Raw genomic sequence first — 23,423 nt, forward strand, 5'->3', positions numbered from 1 at the left:
TGGAAGAAGAACAGAAGAGGAACACTGTGGGGACTCCTTATTCTAAGATTTCCTAGGAATGGGATATTTCCCTAATATTTCCCATAGCTGAGTTCTAAGAGTTAAATGATCTGCTCAGGGTCACACAGCCAACCTCTGTCAGAAAACTAGATCCCTCATTGAGAGTCCCACTCTTGAAGACAGCTAGGTGGCCCAGCAAATAGAGTACTATCCCAGGCAGGAAAAAACCAGAGTTTAAATCCAGCCTTATTTATTCACTCTCTTTGTGAATCTAGGTAAGTTTCTTAACCTGCCTTGGTTTTCTCAGTTGTAAAATGGAGATAAGACTAGCACTTCCCTCCCAGGTGGTTATGGAGATTAATGAAATAATATACAAAGTATTTTACAAACCTTAAAATGTTCTATAAATGGGGCAACTAGGTGGCGAAGTGGATAGAGCATCAGCCTTGAATTCAGGAGGACCCGAGTTCAAATCTGATCTCAGACACTTAACACTTCCTAGCTGTGTGACCCTGGGCGAGTCACTTAACCCCAGCCAAAAAAAAAAAAAATTGAAAAAAGAATTGTTCTATAAACTTCACCTATCATTACCCACTGCTCCTTACCTCTTCCCTAATAAGCACTTAATAAATGCTTACTTGATTAAAATGGGGCTCAAGAACTTCTGGCCTCCCTAACAAAGTTTACCATAAGGCTGAAAGGTTTGGGACAGTGTGTAGAGAGTGATGGACTGAAATCAAGAAGACCTTAGTTGTAATTCCATCTAGACACTTACTAGCTGTGTGATCTAAGCAAGTCATTCACCTCTGTTTCAGTTTTTTCATTTGTAGAATGGGGATAATAATTACTCCCTAGGGTAGTTAGGGGGACTAAAAAAGGTAAACTATAATTAAATTATTTTGCAATATAAAGTACTATATAAATGCTCATATTATTTTTATTGTTAAAATAATGTTGGAAAAACCACTTTAGAAATATAGGAATCAGTTCTATTCAGCACAAGGTTTATTGAGTTCCTACTCTCCATGTTTAGAGGTAAGGGAAAAAAAATGAAAAATGAGACAATCCCTGTTCTCAAGGAGTTTATAGTCTACTGGGAGTGATATGGTATGAACACCAACATTAATATGTACGGTACAAGGTAGATATTTGGTGGGGCAAAGGAGAAATTGGCTAATGTGCTTTGAGAGATCCCAGGAGGGAGGGCATCACTTTCAGGTAGGAGAGATCAAGGAAGGTACAACCAACCTTGTAGATCCAACTCTGACAAATTGGTCTCCTTTTTCATTGTTGCACTTTCAATGACCCAACAAAAATGACAAAATAAGAAAGAGCTCTCCAAGATAATAAGGAAAGAGTGAGAAATACCCAGAAGCCCTTGATGAATTATATCACTTGGCCCAGACGAGCTCCATTATAGGGTACTAAAGGAGATGAGCTTCAAGTTGTGATCTTGGAATGATCATGAAAAATGGATAGGGTCAACAAGAATGGGGAAGAGCAAATGAGCCATTTTTAAAAAAGAATATAAAGAGGACCATCTGAATACCAAAGGTTAATACATTTGACCTGATTTCTGATAGTTTGGAAGGAAAATGATGATTACAAAGCATCAAGATGATTGCATCAAGACTAGGATGTTCCTCCAAGGCAATCCCAATAGACTTTGTATAGAAAACACCATCTACATCCAGATAAAGAACTATGGAGATCAAATGTATGCTATGTTCACTTCTTTTTTTCTGTTTTTTTTTTCTCTTTCCTATGGTTTTCCCCTTTTGTTCAAATTTTTCTGTCCTATCATGATTCATAAAGCAATGCATATTAAAAATAAATAAATAAATAATATATATATATATATTTTTTTTTTTTTTAACAAAAAGAATAGCTAAGCTCTCTTGTCTTTTTTTGAACAGACTAACTAAACCAGAGATGATTGGATGTTGTAGCTACAGTTTTCCTAGATTTTAGCCAAGCTAGGTGATACTATAAAGTATCACATCAGCTGGATAGATGTGAATTAGATGATAACACAACAAAATGAATTTGGATCTCATTGGATGGCTAGATTTAAGATTAGTTGTTACTAGTTCCAAATTGATGTATTTAGAATTCTCCAGTGAGCACTAGAGAATCTCTACTCTATTGTGGGCAGTTAGATAATTTTTTTTTTTTAATCAACGAATTAGATAAAGGCTTGATGGTTTGATCATTCAAAGCATAACTGACACCAAGTTGGGATGATGGAAAACATTCAGGATCCCCAAAGATATTGACGAGTTAGAGGAGTCCTTGACCTCTTTTGTGTCTTGGGCCCCCTTGAGCAGTCAGCCTGATGAAACCTATAGATCCTTTCTCAGATTCATGTTTTCAAATACATAAAATACATAGAATTACAGAAATTACACTGGACTGGGAAAGAGTTATCCAAATATTTTTTTAAATTCCATGAACTTGAGAGTTACTGAGAAAGTTATCAAACTATTTTAAAAAATCCCTTGAGAAAGAGTTATAAAATAAACATTTTAAAAATCCTACGAATTCTAGAATGAGAAGCCATAGAATAGAGCATTGGACTTTCTTAAAGTTGAATGGGTAGCTCAGGGAGATGGGTAGTTCTCTCTCCTAGGAAGATCAAGGTCTTCAAGCAAAATCTGGATGACCATTTTCCATTATGTAATGGTAAGGGATTCTTTTTATGTATGGATTGGCTTGGATGACTGATTCTTCTTTGACCCTCCACACAGTTGCCACATTGATAATCCTAAAGTACAATTCTGACCACATCACTCTCTTGTTTGAGTAGCTTCAAGGCCCCTTCTGGCTTCTAGGATAACATAGGACACCCCCCAGGTGGCATTTAGAAACCTTTGAAATCTTGTTCCAACCAATTTTTCCAAGCTAACGGTGTATTCCCCCCATGCATTCTACATTTCAGACAAATTAGACTGTACTCTGGCTTTACACAAATAACTGAAGGTCCTGCTTTTGAGATTCTGTGACTTTGCCTTGTACTATGCCTGAAACACTTTCCCTCTTTGCCTTTGCCTCTTGAAAGCTCTCGATTACATTAAAGTTCAATTCAGGCACTATCTTACTCATGGAGCCTTTCCTGATTTCCTCAGTTGTTAGGGTTGTTTCCCAATGAACCTTTTCATTTCTATTATTTACATATTTTGAAATGTATGATCTGTGGACATGTTGTGTTCCCTCTATACCTCCCATTCCCAATAGAAGTTGAAGACTATGCTTTGGTCTCAATAGCCCTATTGCCTGGTGTGGTGCCTGACACATATGAAGCTTATTTAATTAAATAAACAAATTGGCAAAAAATTGATTGGTTGATTAATTAAAATGACTAAATAAAGACTTCATGGAGGAGAGGTCACCTGAACTGGGCCTTACTTCTTGTTACTGACATAATTTTTAAGTTCACATGACCCTTCCCTCGGTGACCTAGTTCCTGATAATGTCCAGACCTGTTCCACCACTGATTCAGGCCAAAACTACCACGTGACCCTAGAAATAGGTAAGGATGGTGAGGATAAAGAGCCCAGGTACTCTCCTACCTTCGGTTTTGTATGGTCCATTGCCCTTGGGTGCAGGGTAAGTCATACTTCTGTCTCCTCAGAGCATATGCCTCAAACCAGAGGGCAACTCCATAGTCAAGAGATGGAACCTGCAGAGGATGGGGCACATGGAGTGAACAGCCAGACTAACCCAGGTGAAGGAACCCAAATCTTTGCACCCCAAATCCAGTTCTCTTTCTACTATGCCAGGACAATTATGGGAAGAAGTTGGGACAGCAATATAAGACCAAACCCAGGGTCCTTGGGAGCATACCATGAGATGCCAGGTACAGTGGGTGGTAGGGGAGTAGTAGCTGGGATAGTAGGGGGTGCTGATGTTTCCCTGCAGTTCCAACTTGCCCTCCAGAGTCAGGTTCACCTGGCAATCTGAGAAAGGAAAAAATAAAACAGCACAATTAAGTCAAATTATGCCCATTTTAGAGATGAGGAAATTGAGGCTGAAAGAGGCTCAAGTGATTTGCCTAATCTATACAACTATAAATCAGTTCAGAGGATCAGAAGATCATACATTTAAAGATGGAAGGAACCTTTGAGATCATCTACTTCATTTTACAGATGAAGAAACAGACCCAGAGACATGAAGCACAAAGTCACAATTTTGAATTTGAACTCATAATTTGCTTTTAGTCATAAATTGCTCTGGCTCTGAATCCAATCCCCTATTCACTATGGGAATAATTTTCTGTGTCTTCCTATATTCCAGAACTTTATAAGTCACAATAAACCTAACTTTCCTTGAACTCTAGCAGGGCCCTAAGAGGAAGAGAGTGGAGTTGGAGGGGTGGTTGGTCTAGTCATGATAGGAAAGTCTGGGATTTCATGAGAATCTTACAGATAATTTAGGACAGATGTACTTAAACACTTTTAATATTGCAGATTCTGCTAAATGATAGGTTAGTTTTTTTAATAATTTATTTTTTGACATTCATTTTTTAAAAAGTTGAGTTCCAAATTCTCTCCCCCCATTCCCTCTCACTTCCATTGAGGTCATTGATATGAGAATCATGTTTTTAAATACATGTCATGCAAAAGATTATGGGAAAAACAATTATATTGAAATATATATGTATATATATATAAAACTATATTTCAATATAATTTTATATATATAGGAATCTAGGTTTAGAACCCCCAATTTAATAAAATTTCCATATTTTATGGAACAACAAACCAAAGACTAGGGAGAGAAAATGATTTGCCCAAATATATATCTAGGCTGCTTTGGATTCAACTGGAGTCCCTTGCAGAGACAAGGCCTAGCATGGCATGTTGAGGAAACTCCAGGACCATCATGGGGATGGATGTAATCTGGCTCCAACCACTTGCCTTCCCAGCCTTTTCCCAAATTACTCTTATAACAGGGAATGGGAAGAACTGTCTTGCCTTTTTCTGTCTAACTACATATCCTAGCTCAATTCTTTGGAATCTCGGAATAGCTAAGTCTTGGATACCAGCCTCACGTGAAGGATTTGAGTACTTAGGGGAGGATGAAGCCGTGTCCTTCTCGTCCCCTGAGCAGGAAGAATAGGTGATTCACAGGATTTTTAAATGGACAAGATCTGCCTCAGCCTCTGTCTTTCTTAGTCCTTTCAGGGAACATCATGTAGCTCTGAGACTTCTTTTGAGGGGTGATCCTTTCCCATGTGGCAATTAAAGTGGGCTCAGCCTGGTGACCTTGACTCTGAGCCTCTGCTATTTTTTGTTTCTGCCTGATCCTAAATGACTGAATATTGATCTTGAGGTGAGACTTGGGGGCAGCTCTGGGAGTCTGTTGAGCTGAGTGCAGAGTCATTGCTGGCTGCATGTTGTTCAAAGTCCCTCACAACTAGCTGGGAATGAACAATTCAAAAGAAGAATCTAACATAATTGAAGGGGAAAGGCCTGAGCTGAGGCCTGTTCCTTTGTCACCTCCCACCTCCCTAGCACCTGCTAGTTCCTTCCCCTTCAAAATTTCTTTGCTTTTATACTGAATGCCTCCTGTATGTACCTAATTATTTACATGTTCTTTTTAAAGGTTTTTTTTAAAAAGTATTTTGCAAAACTTAGCATAATGTCAGAAATATAGTAGGTACTAATGAATATTTATTGGTTAGTTGGCTGACAGTAGAAATATAATGTCAATCCAGCAGTCTTGGCAAACGCTTTGAGTTTTGATGGATTTAATTCCCAGTTTTCCCATGAATATAACAGCAGTTATTACTGAATTTTGCTTAGCTTATTTATGTTTTTCTGTCAATATATGCTTGTTTCAATATGAGTGGTTTGAGTTATCTGACTCTTTGCGCCCCCCTTTGAGATTTTCTTGGCAAAGATACTGGAGTGGTTTGCTGTTTCCTTCTCCAGTTCATTTGACAGATGAGGAAACTGAGACCCAAAGGGTTAATTGACTTGTTCAAGTTCACACAGCTAAGAAGAATCTGAGGCTGCATTTGAAGTGATTCCAGGGCCAGTGCTCTGTGTGTTGTGTCATCGAGTTGCCCTCAATATGTATTAGAGAAAGCCTTTTTATGTCTGTATATGTAAAAAAAAAAGAAATTCTTGCCCTCTACCTGATTTATACAATTAATATTATTATCCTCCCTTTAGCTAACCTGGTGTACATGTCTGTGTGTGTGTGTAAAAGGTAAGCAGATGAAAAAATACAACACAATGTGTGTTCCTTTCTAATGATTGGGAAGAGTAAGAAATCCATCCCATAATAAGTCACCTGAGCTGAACTTTGAAGGAATCAAGAATCCCAAGATGCAGAAGTGAGGAAGGAAGCAATTTCAGGGAGAGGGGATGGTCTGGGACAACCTAGAGGTGGGATGTGCAAGGTTGAGTCAGGGAGAGTAGAAAATTAGTCTCCCTTTTGTGGTCCAGATGTAAGCCAAAACCCAATATACCTGATGATGATGATGATGATGATGATGATGATGATGATGATGATAGTAATAATGTTTCCTGAAGGAATAGGGATTTAAGGATCAAAAAATGTTTTTTATTAAGGCTTTTTATTTTTAAAACATAAGCATGGAGGGAGCAAACATTTTTAAGAAAAGGAATCTGATCCTTCTTTTGGGTGGTCAGGCCCCACGTTAGACTGAATCTGGTAACCACATGTGTGGATCCTCAGCAGAAAGGGCTAAGGAAGAGGGTATAATGTCCCAGCTCTCTTGAGTCCCACTACTGGTTTTCATTTTAAGACTTTCACATTTTTTTAATATTTTAGTTTCAATTTAATTTTTTTTTCTTTTTTCCCCCTCACATATTCAAACCAAACTGATCTATTTACTACTCCCTGACTCAATCTTGCATGCCCTATTTCTGGATTGTCCCAGACCATCCCCTTTCCCTGAAACTACCTCCTTTCTCATTGGTGTATTTTTAAATCCTTGATTTCAGCTCAGATGTCACCTTTTATGGGCAGAATTTATCACTTTTGCTAATTGTTAGAAAGCCCTGGCACATACTGTATTTTTTCATCTGTTTATCTGTTATTTTCACAGCCATGTACACCTAATCACCCACAGGGAAGATTCTCCTGTTTAGTTTTTGACCCTCCCTTCCTTTATCACCTGACTAGGTGGCCAGCATCCTTCGGGGAAATTGGGTCCTGTACTGCTGCAGGGAGGATGAGGGCTGTAGCCTCATGAACCACTCGTGATGACACCTTAGTTATAAGATCTTGCTCGCATTCTAGTATTTGCATTTTGAAAATCCTGCTCTGAATTGTATCTCAAACAATTCAAACCAGCGCTGGACAGAGGAAAACCACAATGTAAGCTCTTCTAGAGTACATGCTGTTCCCAGCACCCCTGAAAGTGCCTGGCATGAAGCAGATACTTAAAATGATGATTACTGAATTAAATTGAAAGATAGTTAGAGTTAAAGGGCTATGCAAGGCATAGAAGTAATTGAAGACTGGAAACTGAAAGATCAGGATTCTAATCTCAACCTAGGTAGTAACTCATTGTATGATTTGCAAGTTATTGCTCTTATGTGGATCTCCCTTTCCTCATCTATAAAATGAGGGAGTTGGATTGGATGATGTCTCATGTTCTTCTTAGTTTTAATATTTATGGGAAACATGAGAAAGGAGGGAGATGGGTGAGAAAAAAAGGAAGGAAAGGGGGAGAAAAAGAGAGAGACAGAGGGTGAGACAGAAACAGAGACAGAGAAGAAAAAGGAGAGAAAAGAAGAAAGAAAAAAGAAAGAAGAGAGAAAAGAAGAAGAGGGAAGAAAAGACCTAGAGAGGCAGAAACAGAGACAGACAGAGAAAGAAAGAGAAGAAAGAAAGAGAAAAGAAAAAGAACAAGAGAGAGAAGATGTGTGAGAGAGGGCAAGAGAGATACAGAGAAAGAGAAGCAGGAGGAGGAGGAAGAGAAGGAGGAGGAAGAGGAGGAGGAGGAGGAAAAGGAGGAAGAGGAGGAGGAGGAGGAGGAAAAGAAGGGAAGAAGAAGAAGAAGAAGAAGAAGAAGAAGAAGAAGAAGAAGAAGAAGAAGAAGAAGAAGAAGAAGAAGAAGAAGAAGAAGAAGAAGAAGAAGAAGAAGAAGAAGAAGAAGAAGAAGGAAGAGGAGGAGCAGGAGGAGGAGAAAGAGAGAGAGAGAAAGGGAAAGAAGAAACAGAGAGCCAGAGAGAGAAGTAGAACAAGAAAGAGAGAAAGAAGAGAGAAAAGGAGAAAAAGAGAGGAAAGGAAGAAAGAAAATTTAAAAAAGAGAGAAAGAGAAAGAGACACACACACAGAGAGAGACAGAGACAGAGACAGAGACAGAGAGAGAAGAAGGGAAGGAGAAGAAAAACAGAGAGAAGACAGAGACACACAGAGAGCACAGAAATAACAGTTTTAACTGAGCTAGCTCTTTGGGATATCAAACCGCTTTATCAAAATCATCTCACTTGATCTTCACCACAACTCTGTGAAGGGGACTGAATCCCAGATGAACAAACTCCATTTGACAGATGAGGAAATTGAGATTCAGAGAAAAGTGATTTTTTGGCAGGGTCCGGCAGCCAAATAAACAGCAGAGGCCAGATTCAAAACCTTAAGTCAGGAGATTTCCTCTGCACTCCACTGCCTCCTCTTGGAACAGAGATAATAAAATGACAATAATTCCCATTCATGCCTCACTTTTAAGTTTTATGAGCACTCCCCACCCTCTTCCCTGGGGGACAGACAGGTAAAAACTTGGTCCCTAAGCCCAGAGGGCCTGTGTCCCCTTGCTGGCTCATGCCATTACGTCTGTGCCAGGAAGAGAGTAGGAAGGAGGGATGAGAGAAGGAGGAGTGAGAAGTGTGTGAAGGAGAGAGTAGACACCAAAGGTCTCTGAGAGGTTCTCTGGCTATTGAATGACCACCTTTGGTGCATCCCAAGGCTGGAGTGACCTGCTTATAGTCAGAGAGGGGGAAAAGTAACAAGAGGGAGGGTGTTGGGCTCTAGAGCTCTAGAGCTTTAGGGCAGAGAGGGAGGCCAGACTGGTTATCTCAGGTAAGGATTGGAGGGACGTGAATCCTTCCCTGTTGTGAGAGGATCCCCCTTCCCCCAGCCATGCCCGCTGTCCCCTCCTCACCCTGGAAGACCACGGCTTGGACAGAGAGTATGAAGGGATCATAGTAGCTGTACAAGCCTTTCTTCCAGACCACAGACATGACGTGTCCCGAGGACAGGACTTCCACCACTGGCTCCTGGCGACTGCAGCCATAGTGTCTGAGGAGAGATGGGCAGGGTAGAGTTATACCTGCAGAGAAGTCAAATGTCCAATGGAAAGAGGGCTATCTCTGGAACCAGAGAGCCTCCGTTCAAATATGGCGCCCAATATAGAACCATTGGCAAGCTACCTGTTCCCTGGGCCCCAGTGAAAATGAAAATCAAGACTATGAGGTACTTTCCAGCTCTCAGATGCCATGTGGCTCAGCTCCTCCACTCTAGGAGCTGACAACCAGGGCTGATAGAAAACCAGGGACCCCAGAAGACCTCACCCACCGAGACTACTCACCCCAGTCTTGTTCTGGGCTGCAGCAGAAAGCGATAATGCTGGGGTTCCTTGGGAAGGCCCTCCCTCCCTCCCTCCCTCAGTCTTGTGGCTTTTTGGTTTCCCACCTAAGCGTCAGAATACCCCTAACTTACCCCTTCTGCCTCCCTCCCCCATTCAAACCCCCTTTTCCTTTAGCTGACAACAGACTAATTCATAACAAGGTTTAAATAACTGACAACTGCCAAATGAGTTGCCTGTCCTAGAAATGGATATAACTGGCTAAATGGCCAATGGGTTAAGAGATAACTTGAATGGTGGAAATGCTGGCACTGTGACCCATGGGTAGAGATACCCTAATGATACCAAATGCCCTATGGACAGCTTATTTAGATCAACAAAAACTATAGAATTGTGAAATTTAGATTTGTAAAATTTAGAGTTTGAAGGGACTTTGGAGGTCATTGGGTGCAAATCCCTTCATTTCACAGATGGACCTAGAGGAAGGGAGATGACTTTCTTAAAGTCATACAGGTAATAAATAGGAGAAGGTATTCGAATTTAGGTCATTTCTACAGTAGCACCCTCTGATTCCTGACCATCGGAGCACCTCCTAATTATGCTAATTTTGCCTAGGAGACTACAGATGGAATTATGGTAGAACATTGCAGCATAACATTCTTTGGATAAATGTGCACATAGAAATGTATCATAGAATATTAGAATATCCAATGCCTGGGCTAGTGCATGAGCCTGGGTTCTTCCTGTCTCAAATCTCTCCTATTCCAACACATTCCTCACTCAGTTTTCAAACTGCTCTTCCTAAAATGCACTCCCTTCCTTAATAATCCCAATGACTTTGTTATTTTCTTATTTTCTTTTTCTTTTCTTTTTTTCTTCCTTTTTTTTATCCCTGAGGCAATTGGGGTTAAGTGACTTGCCCAGGGTCACACAGCCAGGAAGTGTTAAGTGCAGATTTGAACTCAGGTCCTCTTGTCTTCAGGGCTGGTGCTCTACCCATTACACCAACTAGCTGCCCCCAACTCTCTGTTATTCTTCAGACCAAATATAAAATCCTCTATGTGGTTTTTAAAAGCCCTGCATAAACTAGTCTGTGGCTAAATTTTCTGTCTTTTTGTACCTTAATAGGATGGTGCTCCCTGCCTTGTTGTCCCTTATACTCCTCCCAAATATATTTCTTTCATTGGCTGTTCCCTCCCAAACTTGGCTTTTTCTCTCTCTTTGTCTCTCTCTCTCTTGGATTCTTCAAGATTCATTCGAGCGCCACCTTCTGCAAGAGAGATTTCCTGGTTCCTTTTATATGCCTAGAACATGGTACAGCGACAGGTCCATAATAGGCACTTGATAAATGCTTATTGATTGATAGAACATTGAATGTGAGAGTTTGAAGGGTCTTTAGAACACAGAATGCTAGAACGTAAACTCTTAGAATATAAAATGTGAAAAATAGGAGGAGTTTTAGGAATTATCTAGTCTATTCTCTTCATTTGAGAGATGAGAAAACTAGTCCAGAGAGGGGAAGGCCATACAGGGATTTGTCACGAACTGGGAAATACTAAGACATGACCCTCGTTTTCAACTGTCCCTGGCCCATTGGGTGATCCTTCTGCTCTCCCTGAGGTCACAGAAGAGGGTTACTTACGAGGTGATGAGACGGCTCTCAAGGGGTCCAGCAACATCATACATGGCCAGCCTGTCCCGACACTCAGCCAGGGTCCACTCCAGTCGAAGTTTGATCATGTGGCCCTCGGGACCCTGAAGGTGCCACAGGCAGCTAGAGGCAATGTGATCGGGGCCCTTGAGCCGCACTACCTGGCCTTCACTGATGTAGTTGTATCGATAGCACCCTGGAAAGGGGAGATAGAACCCCTGGCCCATGTTAGTCTTAAGGAGAGAAGCGGGGAATCAAGACCCACAGGATCTTTGCTCAAGTATAAGGAAGGGAGATGGGGAGGGCATGGTGGAGAGCAGGGATCAGGGATGTGGTTAGTTCCTGGGCCAAGAAAGTGCTGGGTTAGACCTCCCAATTCCTTGACCACTTTCTGGTGTCCTCATCTCCCTGCTGCTGGTCTCATTCAGTTCCTCCTCCCTTTGTCCTGGCTCTTCCTTTCCACAACCTCCTTTCACTTCTTGCCCCTCAAGGCCAGTTTGATTCCCTTCCTTTGCTGCGTGGAAAAGCACCGATCATCACACATGCACATGCACACACCCCGGGCTCGTACACAAGACAGGATGGCTAACTGTCCTGTCTAGCCCTTCCTTCTCTCTAGCTTGAGTGGCTATTAGTCCTCAAGGAGTTTAGGAAACTGTATCAACACACATGAGGTGAGGGCAGGGTCTCTTGAACAACTCTCTACTCTAAAGTCCTGGATTGTACCTAAGTGTTTATATTTTAAAAAACCTTACTCTAAATCATACATCAAACACTTTATACCCAGTACAGTAAAGTAGAAAGCATGCTGGGAGGGGATCTGGTTTCAGATCCTGCCGCTGACATTTACTAGCTGAGTAATCATGAACAAACACTCCACCTCCCAGAATCTCAGTTTCCAAATAGTCACAATAATATTTACCTTCTTCACAGGGCTGTTGTGTAGAGTGCTTTGCAAGTCTTAAAGCACTATAGGAATTATTTCTAACTGTCATTCTTTGTAGGATAGCAATACATTTTTTGTTTTATTATCTTGTGGTATAGAAATAAGTCTTAGTCTTTGCTACCTGAAAAAGTTTTTTTTTTTTTAAAGGAAAACATTTAAGCCATATTCTCAGTTGTTTGGGCTGCAGGGTTGTAAGGCAGATGTAGTCAAACTCACTTTGTAGTCATTAGCCCTTGGAAAGAATCAACACTAACCTTGCCACCTCCCCTTGTAGCACCTTCCCAAGTTGCCTCCCCACCCTCCTCTCTCTCTCTGTCTTTGTCTCTCTGTCTCTGTTTCTGTCTCTGTCTCTGTCTCTGTCTCTCTCTCTCTCTCTCTCTCTCTCTCTCTCTCTCTCTCTCTCTGTCTCTCTCTGTCTCTCTTTCTGTCTCTCTCTCTCTCTGTCTCTCTCTCTCTCTCTGTTTCTGTCTCTGTCTCTCTGTTTCTCTCGCTCTGTCTCTCTCTCTCTCTCTCTGTTTCTGTCTCTGTCTCTCTCTCTGTTTCTCTCTGTCTCTGTCTCTCTTTCTCTCTCTCTGTCTCTCTCTGTCTCTCTCTGTTTCTGTCTCTGTCTCTCTCTCTGTCTCTCTCTCTCTCTCTGTTTCTGTCTCTGTCTCTCTCTCTGTCTCTCTCTCTCTCTCTCTCTGTCTCTCTCTCTCTCTCTTTCTCTCTCTCTCTCTCTCTTTCTCTCTCTCTCTCCCTCTCTCTCTCTCTCTCTCTCTCTCTCTCTCTCTCTCTCTCTCTCTCTCTCTCTCTCTGTCTCTCTCTCTCTCTCTGTTTCTGTCTCTGTCTCTCTCTCTGTTTCTCTCGCTCTGTCTCTCTCTCTCTGTTTCTCTCTATCTCTGTCTCTCTTTCTCTGTCTCTGTCTCTCTTCTCTCTCTCTCTCTCTCTCTCTCTCTCTCTCTCTCTCTCTCTGTCTCTCTCTCTGTCTCTGTCTCTCTTCTCTCTTTCTCTCTCTCTCTGTCTCTGTCTCTGTCTCTCTCTCTGTCTCTCTCTCTGTCTCTCTCTCTGTTTCTCTCTCTCTCTGACTCTCTCTCTGTCTCTGTCTCTCTTCTCTCTTTCTCTCTCTCTCCCTCTCTCTCTCTCTCTCTCTCTCTCTCTGTCTCTGTCTCTGTCTCTCTGTCTCTGTCTCTCTGTCTCTCTGTCTCTCTGTCTCTCTCTGTCTCTCTGTCTCTCTCTCTCTCTCTCTGTCTCTCTCTCTCTCTCTCTCTCTCACACACACACACACACACACACACACACACACACACACACACACACACACACACACAGAAATAAAGTGGCAGTAAAAAGCTAGTAGGCCCATGCTCCTTCACATACACCCATGTGTGGAGGAAGGGAGTGGATGTTTACATTACTCAGAGAACACACCCTTATTCTATCTTGTGTGGAGTTCTTAGCATGACCTTACACACATTATTGTGGGTTGAATTGTTTACACAAGGGGGATGTGTGCATGCATGTGTGCTCCCACCCACTCATACCCCCCACCCCCAAACCCACATTCACACCCCCACACTATATACCACAGAGATTGGTTCCTTGCAAATATCAACAATCTGGCCTTCATTCCACCCCCAAGTTCACAGAGGGACTTTTTTTTTTTTTTAATATATATATATATTTTTAAATTTTTTTTATTATTTTTAAAAAATTAATTTTATAATTATAATTTTTTGACAGTATATATGCATGAGTAATTTTTTTAAATAACATTATCCCTTGTATTCATTTTCCAAATTTTCCCCTCCCTCCCTCTACTCCCTCCCCTAGATGACAGGCAATCCCATACATTTTATATGTCACAGAGGGACTTTTGATAATAGAAGTGAGAAGGAGTGAGGGTAGGAAGGAGAAGAAAGAGAAAAAGGAGGAGGAGGAAGAAGAGGAAGAAGGAGGAGAAGGAGGAGGAGAGGAAGAAAGAGAAGGAAAAGGAGGAGGAAAAGGAGAAGAAGAAGGAGGAGGAGGAGGAGGAAAGAAGCAGAAGAAACAGACACAGAAGCAGAAGATGGAGGAGGAACAGAGAAAGAGGAGGAGAGGAAGGAGAAGAAGAAGGAAGAGGAGGAGAAGGAGAGGAAGAAGAAGAAGGAGAGGAAGGAAGAGAAGGAGGAAGATGAGGAGGAAGAGGAGAAGGAGGAGGAAGAGAAGGAGAAAAGGAAGAAGAGAAGAAGAAAAAGAAAAAGGAGAAAAAAAAAGAAAAAGAAGAAGGAGGAGGAGGAAGAAAAGGAGAAGAAGGAAGAAGAGAAAATAAACACACTTGGAAAGCTTTATACCCAACAGATATCACACACACACACACACACACACACACACACACACACACACCTCTATTGCATACAACTCATAAATTCATGACCATGCACACATGTGAGCTGCATCTCAACGTTCATTAAGTTTCTTATACTGGCACTACCTGAGGGCATGTCCCTCCTACATAACCAATTTGTCCTGTGCCCTTCCCTACCTCTCCTTGCTCCTCAGAAGCCCATCCAAGCAAAATAAAGAAAATCAAAAAGCAAAGGGAGACAAAAGTTGCCTACCCAGTGTAGAATTCAGCAAAACTATGTCTTTCACACTGGTCTCTGTTGAAAAGGAACAAATGAAGAAATAAATGGAAACAAAAATCAAAGAAATGAAATCAAATGAAATTCCCAGAGCAACTGTACCTGGAGCCCAATGTCCTGATCCTCCTTCCCCTTATGACTTGCCCTCTTTTTGCCCTTTCTTCCTTATCAAGTTGCTCTCCTGTTCTGGACTTAAGAAATCACATTCCTTCACAAAAATCAGCCTGGCTTGTGATTCAAGCCAGACTTGGCCCTGGAGGTCTGGATTAGAAATTAGATGAAGGAGGAGACGTTTTTCTGTATTATTGACAGAGAAATGAGTCTGGAGGTAGAAAAATTTGGGTTGAAATATTGCTTCTGTTACTTAGAGGCTGTGTTGCCCTGGACAAGTCACTTTATTTCTTAGGACCATAAGGAAAATCTGCAAAGCTATAAGGTAGAGAATAGCTGAAAATAGGTGATGGTTTACATCAGTGGAGAGATTTTCTTCAATGAGAGAGAGAGAGAGAGAGAGAGAGAGAGAGAGAGAGAGAGAGAAGAGAAGAGAAGAGAAGAGAAGAGAAGAGAAGAGAAGAGAAGAGAAGAGAAGAGAAGAGAAGAGAAGAGAAGAGAAGAGAAGAGAAGAGAAGAGAAGAGAGAGAGAGAGAGAGAGAGAGAGAGAGAGAGAGAGAGAGAGAGAGAGAGAGAGAGAGAGAGAGAGAGAGAGAGAGAGAGAGGGAGAGTTGGACTTTAAATCTACTATTTGCTACCTGTGTGACTTTGGGCAAATAGCTCTCTGTGACTCAGTTTCCTCATTTGTAAAAAGAGAAGGTTGGTTTAAACAATAGGATTTATAGTTTGGAGCTCATCAGATGGATTCAGACCCAGCCATAGAGAAACTAAGGTTCCTTTCAACTTAATGATCTTAAAAGAAAAATAAATTTCTTAACAATTAGAGCTGTTGAAAATAAATCAACACAAATAAAAAAACAGCAAAATAGAGGGCTTTAGATAGAGGCTGAATGGTCCCTTCCCAGAGATGGGCAGAAGGGATTCCTGTTCATGGAGGGCTCAGGCAGGATAATTTCTGGAGTCCTCTCCTGCTCTTAGATTCTATGACTCATTGACCTAATAGTTCGAGGCTCTCAGGAGGCACTTACAGGATCATTTGGGCTAATCTATTTTCACCCTCCTCATTTAGTCAATGAGAATTTAATGCTTTGCTCAAGGATTTCCTAGAATTTTCATGAGGGCAGATGCTGAATTCTAGCTAACCAAATTATACCTTCCTCGGTGTCTAGCCTGATTCTCTGAAATAACAGGAGCTTAATAAAATATTTGTTGATTGAAGGAATAAATGAGCCCATGTCACTTTTAAGTCCAATCCAATATTTATTGTATCTACTATGTGCAGACTTCTGTGCCTAAGGAGGTACAAGATAAAGGTAATACTGGGAAAGCTGCCCTAGTTCCTGCTCTATGAATGTAGATGTTATTTTCTGTCCATCATCTCAGATATTCTCTTTTCTCCCCAATTGTTCTCTCATTACCTTTCCTTAGTCAACTTTATTCTGTTATATGGGCGAGAGGAAGAGTACCCTCATTCCCTCCCAAATCCCTCCAGTTTTTCAGCACATTCTGATCATACTGACCCAGAAGAACAAGACCCCCCGGGTCCAACTCATACTCTTCCTGGTCAGGGGTCCCACTTGTGTCATTGGCATTGGACAGCAGCTGCTCCACCAGCACCTCCTTCACAGCATCTGGGGTTAGTATCTGACGGCGACTCTCGGGGATTTGGAGAATGAACCAGAAGAAGCAAGTCAAAGGTCCTTCCCTAAGAAGGAAGAAGTCAACAATTCTTTGTTCCCCTTCCTCTTAATTGTTTAGGATGCTAAAAGGGGGTAATGAGACAATCCCTGGAAAAGGGCATAATGTGTAAAAATGTTAAAAAAAAATGACAGATCCAGAGCTAAAAAGAACCTCAGAAAAGTTAATATTGACATTGCTTTTAAATTTAGTACCTCTAAGTTTTCTCCACGTGTTTCAGTCCCCACATTGTAAACTGGAGGGTAAGTTTGAATGATACATAAGGTCCTTTATCGTCCTATAATCTCTTGTTCTAAGGTCTCTTCCAGAGTCTACATTCTATGTTCTAAATTTCCTCATCATTCTGTTCTAAAGTCTTTCCAAGCTTTGACATTGTACGTTCTATGGCCCTTCTTAGCTCTGATATTCCCTTTTCTAAGCTCCTCCCCTACTCTGATATTCCCTGTTTTAGAACAGCTCATCAGAGCTGTTCTGACATCCCCTATTCTAAGCTCCCTCCCAGCTCTGACATCCCTAGTTCTAAGCCCCCTCCCAGCTCTGACATCCCCTGTTCTAAGCTCCCTCCCAGCTCTGACATTCCCTGTTCTAAGCTCCCTCCCAGCTCTGACATCCCCTGTTCTCAGCTCCCTCCCAGCCCTGACACCCCCTGTTCTAAGCTCCCTCCCAGCTGACACCCCCTGTTCTAAGCTCCCTCCCAGATCTGACATCCCCTGTTCTAAGCTCCCTCCCAGCCCTGACACCCCCTGTTCTAAGCTCCCTCCCAGCTCTGACACCCCCTGTTCTAAGCTCCCTCCAAGTTCTGACATTCCATGTCCTACGGTCTCTTCGATCTCTGACATTTTAAAGTTCTTTGTATATATAGCATTCTATGTTCTGAGGGTCCTTCTAGCTGTAAAAGTTTTGATTTTTGGATTTGGGTGGTATGGGATTATGGAAACCCTAGATTTTTTTCTACATGTTTCTTAAATTAATTTGAATTGAATTGAAAAGAATTAGAAGTCACCTTGTGCAGACTTAAAAGAAAAAACACTCTCCAACATGTGCCCCAGGAGTGATCATTCAGCTGTGCACATGGAGAGTGATGAGAAACTCACTGCTGGCTGATCCTGAGCAAGAAAGCCTCTTTAATTACGGAACAGTCCTGATTATGGGGAAACTTATAATGAGCCAAAAATCTGCTTCCCTATCATTTCCATCCCTCAGTCTTCATTTTACCCTTTGGGACCAAGCTGAACACATCAAATCACCTTTTCATCCAACAGCCCAATAGAGAAACTCTTTCCACCTAAGAGATGTTTGGAGATTAAAGTTGCATTGTTCCCCAGATTTAACATCCTTCCTTCCATGATTCCTAGTTTTGGTATGATCCTAATTACTCTCCAAGAGACACTGTTCAACTTGTCAACAACTCTTCTAAAATTCATAATCCAGAAATGACTCTCCATCCTCCAATGTGGTCTGGGCAGGGCAGAGGACAGCAGGAATATCATGTCCCTTTCTCTGCACCCTCTGCTTCTCTTGAAGCTCATGAGGTCATCCTTTTTGGGGATCTTGAGATCTAGGCCTTGCTCAGGTACTTACTAGCCACTCAACGGTGATTTCAATTTAATTCAATTCAATAAACATTTTTAGGTGGCTGCTATGTGCCAGGCATAATATAGTACAGTAGAAAGAGGGCAGAATTCAGAGGCAGAGGGCATGGGTTCAAATTCAGATTCTGCCAGTTCATAGCTATATTATTTTGAGGCAACAATTACCCCCAATGGGGATTTCACTTTCCTCATTTGTAAAATGATGGAGTTTGGCCCTTTATAGCTATAAATTTATAGTTTCATGAAAAGTTGGACTAATTGGCCTCCAAGCTCTCTTTCAGTTCTAAATAAATGATCATACAAACTGTGTTAGGTATTGGATTCAAAAGCATAAACAACAACAAACAACAACAACAACAACTGCAATTTCTGTCCTCAAAGAGTTTATATTCTACTGGAGGACATATATCTTCAGATAAATAAATGCAAAGTAAATGCAAAGGCGGTGGAGGGGTGGGGGGATTTTAAGTAAATCATTTAACCCTTTCCATCATTCTTTTTTTCTTCTGCCTGTTAAGGAGATTAGTCTAAGACATAGGAGCTCTCTATATTTTGTGTGTCATGGACTCCTCTAGCCATCATTCTGGTGAAGCTTACAGATCCTTCTCAAAATTATATTTGGAAATGCATGCAAAAGAATTGAAAGGCACCAATTTTATTGAAATGTACTTATTCAATTTTGGATTCCAGGTTAAGAACCTTTGCATTCTAAATGATATTTGAAACATCGAAAACTGTTTTTTTTTTTTTTTTTTTTTTTTTTTTTTTAGAGACTATCATTCATTAAGAAATGAATATAATGGGAAAAAAACTGGATTTAGGGTCAGAGAATGATGGTTCAAATACCAATTTGACCGCTTGCCATCTCAGTGATTTTGAATTGATCAATTAATTCCCAGGTTCCTCATTGGATTGACTGATCTTTGAGGTCCTTTCCAGAATATTTATTGAACCTATCTCGATATTATCTACACTCGCAGGGTTCTCAAACTATGGCCTGCGGGCCAGATGTGGCCCACTGAGGACATTTATGCCGCCCGCCGGGTTATGGCAAATGGGCTGAGGGATGGAGACAGAGTGTGAGCTTTTGTTTTTACTCTAGTCCGGCCCTCCAACAGTCTGAGGGACAGGGAACTGGCCCCTATTTAAAAAGTTTGAGGACCACTATAAAATCTACAGGTTCTACTATTGCCTTCAATCTTCACAAAACCTTATTAATTCAGTGGCATAGTTCTCTGAACCACAGACAGCATCATATGACTTGAGAGACTGGGTGTAGGTTAGAGAGATTTATTACATAATATGATCTCTCCAGTTCCTCCCACTTTAATAGTTCTTGACCATATCTATGTAAAAGGGGGCTGGAGAGGAGGGGGTCCATGACTCACCCAAAGGCATACACTGTGCTTGAGTTGTAGTATGGGGCCAGGCGGGTAGTAAAGATGAGATCCCTAAGCTGGGAAGAGAAAGATCATTTGTCAATCCCTTTACACACACACCAACTCCACCCCTTACCCAGAGCTTTCTCCCATTGGCCACTGTTCCTTCATAGATCTTTTCTCAGATGTGTGCTGATAAATATTTAACAAGCAGTTCTCAGATGGGGTGATTGTGTGCATGAGACATTTTTAAGTTTAATTTGCATTATTGAAATTTTCTTAAGTCTAGACAACTAATAAAACAATCCATCAAGCCCTAATTTATTGGGTATTTCTGAGAGATAAATTCTAACACTGGAAATCTAGCCATCTTGACTCCACATCCCATCACTGTCCCATTTTGTTCATCTCATGAGACCCTTCCTGATCCATCTTTCCACGGGTGGTTCTCATTTCTCAACACCTATGGATGGGCCAAACCCTCTCTTAGCATCCACTCATATACCTTTGGAAGTATCATGAGATACCCTTGTGATTCTAATCTTCCTTCTAGATCAAAGACTACATCTCATCCTGTCTTCTCCTCCCTCAACAGGGCTCTCTACACAGACTGAGCGCTCAAATTGAATCATTGATTGTCATGACTTATCTGATTCCTTGCCAGCCTCTTCGAGATACCAGGCCATGCCTTTCCAATTTAGGAACCAACCCATTTCTCAGAATTATTATTATCACATTCTCTAACCTTTTTTCCCCTTGAGCAGTTCCTATAACAGAAACACTAGTTTCCATCCCACCTTCCTGTCCAGACTATAGCACAGATCCATCAGCTCCCATCCAGCCCACCTCATAGAACCACCAGCTCTCACCCAAACTTTTCTCCCATCCAGTCTTTCCCTACCATCTTCTGGGCTTTGGCAGTTTCACTGCGGAAGGCACTGGATTCCCGGCGGGAGAGGTCCAAGTTAAAATGGCGATTGAGCACCCGAAGACTGCCTGAATACAACTGGCTGACGGTCACCTCTCTCTTGTATCCTGCTCAAAAAAATGAGCTGAGTGTTAGCTTGGCAGTGATGGGGGGAGGCGGTGCCTGGTGAAAGTGGTCAATAAGTCTGGAATACTTCCAGGGACAGCAAAAGTACTGACCCCCAAAGTGGTCTCCTCCCTTATAATACTGTTTTAATTGTCCCGTATCTCAAGACAGAATCTGCCTCCCTGAAACTATCACCCACAAACCCTAGTTTAAGCTGCTCCCGATCAAGAGTGTTTATCCTTGACCTTCAGGGTTGATTTTCCTAGTTCTTTTCTCTTAAGTCCTGGCCAACAGATGAATAAAAGATCCCTATGGCTGTTAGAGCTGAAAGTACACATCACAATCCATGGGAGGCACAAAGGGAAAAGGCTACCTGAGAGGGGGGACCACCATCATAGAACCCAGGGACAGGTGTGAGTTTCATGCTATCCATTCTATCAGAGAGGAAACACATCACCCTAGAAATTGGCACCCTGTGGCAAAGCTCCATTTGCCATGTGTTGTTATAAGTCTTACGCCTACCCCCAATGTCTCGGGCTTCAGTTACCTAGGAAATACCAGAGCAGGACTCCGCCTGCTGCCAACAGCAGCAGAGCGATCCACAGAGGGGCCAGGCGGATGTAAAGCCGTCCTTTTCTCTTGGGATCGTCAATGGCTTTCACCTTCCCAACTCGACCCTGGCCTCTTTTCTTGGACCTTGGCTCCTCCGTGTCCCCTCCATATAACTGCCCTTGGACTGCCTGCTCATTGCCCCTTTGTTCTTCATCCTCCATCCCGGACTTCTGACAAAAGAGAAGAAGAAACATTTAGGGGGAGATAGCTTGATCAGCCTTAATGGTTCGCACATGTCAATAGAAGTAAGAGGATCTAGATTCAGATTCTGACTTTGATACTACCCATGTGTTTATGACTCAGTTTCCTCATGTGTAAAATAAAAATAATATCTGCAAGTACCTATTTCACAAATTGTGAGAATCAAGAATTTCTGATTCAATCTAACACTTATAGCCATCACCCTTGTGATCATTCAACTTCAGGGTTCAAGAACTCTGAAACTCCCTTATCCCTTATTTGTTGTCATTCCACCCCTCCCTGCCTGTCTTGAACCCCTGAACTCTGTCCTTCATTCAGACCTTAATCTCCAGGCCTCTCAGTTCTTTCCCAGGCCGCCACTCTTGCCCTGGCCATGTCTTCCTCCTTTCCCTATCTAGATTCCTTCCCACTGAACTCTATGGTCCTCATGTTTCTGAGTCTGGGTCTCCCTATCTTATGACCAGCTCTGTATGGCCAAGTCTCAGCTGTGGATCATTTCCACCATCTTGGTCATTCACTGATGACCAAAACTGGTGAAAATCACGAATCTGTGCTAACTGGAAATTTGTTACGGAACCTCAACTGAGCCCTCACTGCAGCAAAGCAATCCCCTTATACCGATTTAATCATCGTCCTTTTCCCTTCACTTAAAGAAGATCTTCCAACATTTTTCATCCTTCCCCAGTGTCCCAGGCAACTCTAATGTTATAAGTTATAATGTGCCTGATTATAAGGGACATTTTCTCCCCTCACTCTCAGGAAAATCATCCTTCAAGGTTCACAAAACACTTTGTAAGATCATTATTACAGTAGCCCTGTGAAAAAGGTGCTCCCGCATCTTAGTCCCACTTTTGAAAATGAGCAAACCGAAATTCTGGAGGGTTAACAGTCCCATGACTGCCCAGCTGGCAAGTATCAAAGAATGTGGTGATATTTGAACTCAGGGCTTGCCTGAACCTAGATCTAGAGCTTTGTCCATTGCACCATGGTGTCTCTTGAGTCCAACCTGCCTTCCCCATCTGTAAACTTTGACCCCTCAGAGTTTCCCACAGGATCTATCAATTAGGTAAACATTTACTAAGCACCTACTATGTACCAGACACTTTGCCAGGTGTTGGAAATACAAAAACACAACTGAAAGCGTTCCAGCCTTCAAGGTGTTTATATTTTACTGAGAGGGAAACTTTGTATAGAAAAAAATTTGGGTGGAAAGTTACACAGTCTACTGCACTGCTTCTTAAACTTTTTTGTCACCCTTTTTATCTAAGAAATTTTTACATATATAGGTATACAAATAGATATACAAATCAGACGCTTATTGATAACAAGCCATAATTGCCCCTCCCCAGTTTCTAGAAGGCTTTGTTAGAGAGATAAGGCCCTCCTTAATCCTGTCCCAACAAGGACAGAGACCAGACCTTGTGAAAATATACTAGATCAGCTTGTAGGCCTTCAAAGATAAAGTGTGACAGTAATAGTTTCTCTTTTAATTATTCCTTTAAACTAATGCAGAGGGGAAATAGGACAATAATACAGAATATAGTCAATTTAAAAATGATACAGAATACATTTAAGTTCTTCAACATACTATGCATGACATTCACATGTATACATCCAGACACACAACACATTTATATATACAGATACACATAATATACAGTGCACATCCATACACATATACTCATGTGTATACATATGTAATAAATACATATGTGCACATATATACGTATATCTATAAATATATACATAGCTATATATATACATATACACCCAATATATATAATAGACAATTATATATCTATAAATATATGCATATATATCCATACATCCACACATCTATACACATATACTCATGTGTATATATATGTAATAAATACATATGTGCACATATATACGTATATCTATAAATATATACATAGCTATATATATACATATACACCCAATATATATAATAGACATTTATATATCTATAAATATATGCATATATATATCCATACATCCACACATCTATACACATATACTCATGTGTATATATATG

General features: G+C 41.3%; 1 protein-coding gene across 1 annotated transcript in view; it reads right to left on the bottom strand.

Annotated features, from left to right (window-relative positions):
• TMPRSS6 (transmembrane serine protease 6) overlaps positions 1 to 23,423 on the bottom strand; it is a 57,609-nt gene that overhangs the window by 30,727 nt on the left and 3,459 nt on the right. Inside the window, exons 2-9 of the mRNA XM_074271606.1 lie at positions 21,120 to 21,354; positions 20,441 to 20,574; positions 19,549 to 19,616; positions 16,391 to 16,575; positions 11,205 to 11,409; positions 9,140 to 9,276; positions 3,844 to 3,956; positions 3,570 to 3,679 (exon numbers count right to left, since the gene is read on the bottom strand). Coding sequence (XP_074127707.1) covers positions 3,570 to 3,679; positions 3,844 to 3,956; positions 9,140 to 9,276; positions 11,205 to 11,409; positions 16,391 to 16,575; positions 19,549 to 19,616; positions 20,441 to 20,574; positions 21,120 to 21,345 — 1,178 coding nt within the window. The 5' untranslated portion in view covers positions 21,346 to 21,354. The remainder of the gene's footprint in view (positions 1 to 3,569; positions 3,680 to 3,843; positions 3,957 to 9,139; positions 9,277 to 11,204; positions 11,410 to 16,390; positions 16,576 to 19,548; positions 19,617 to 20,440; positions 20,575 to 21,119; positions 21,355 to 23,423) is intronic.

This window comes from Sminthopsis crassicaudata, chromosome 5, assembly GCF_048593235.1.
Source record: "Sminthopsis crassicaudata isolate SCR6 chromosome 5, ASM4859323v1, whole genome shotgun sequence".
In the NCBI taxonomy this organism is placed as follows: Eukaryota; Metazoa; Chordata; class Mammalia; order Dasyuromorphia; family Dasyuridae; genus Sminthopsis; species Sminthopsis crassicaudata.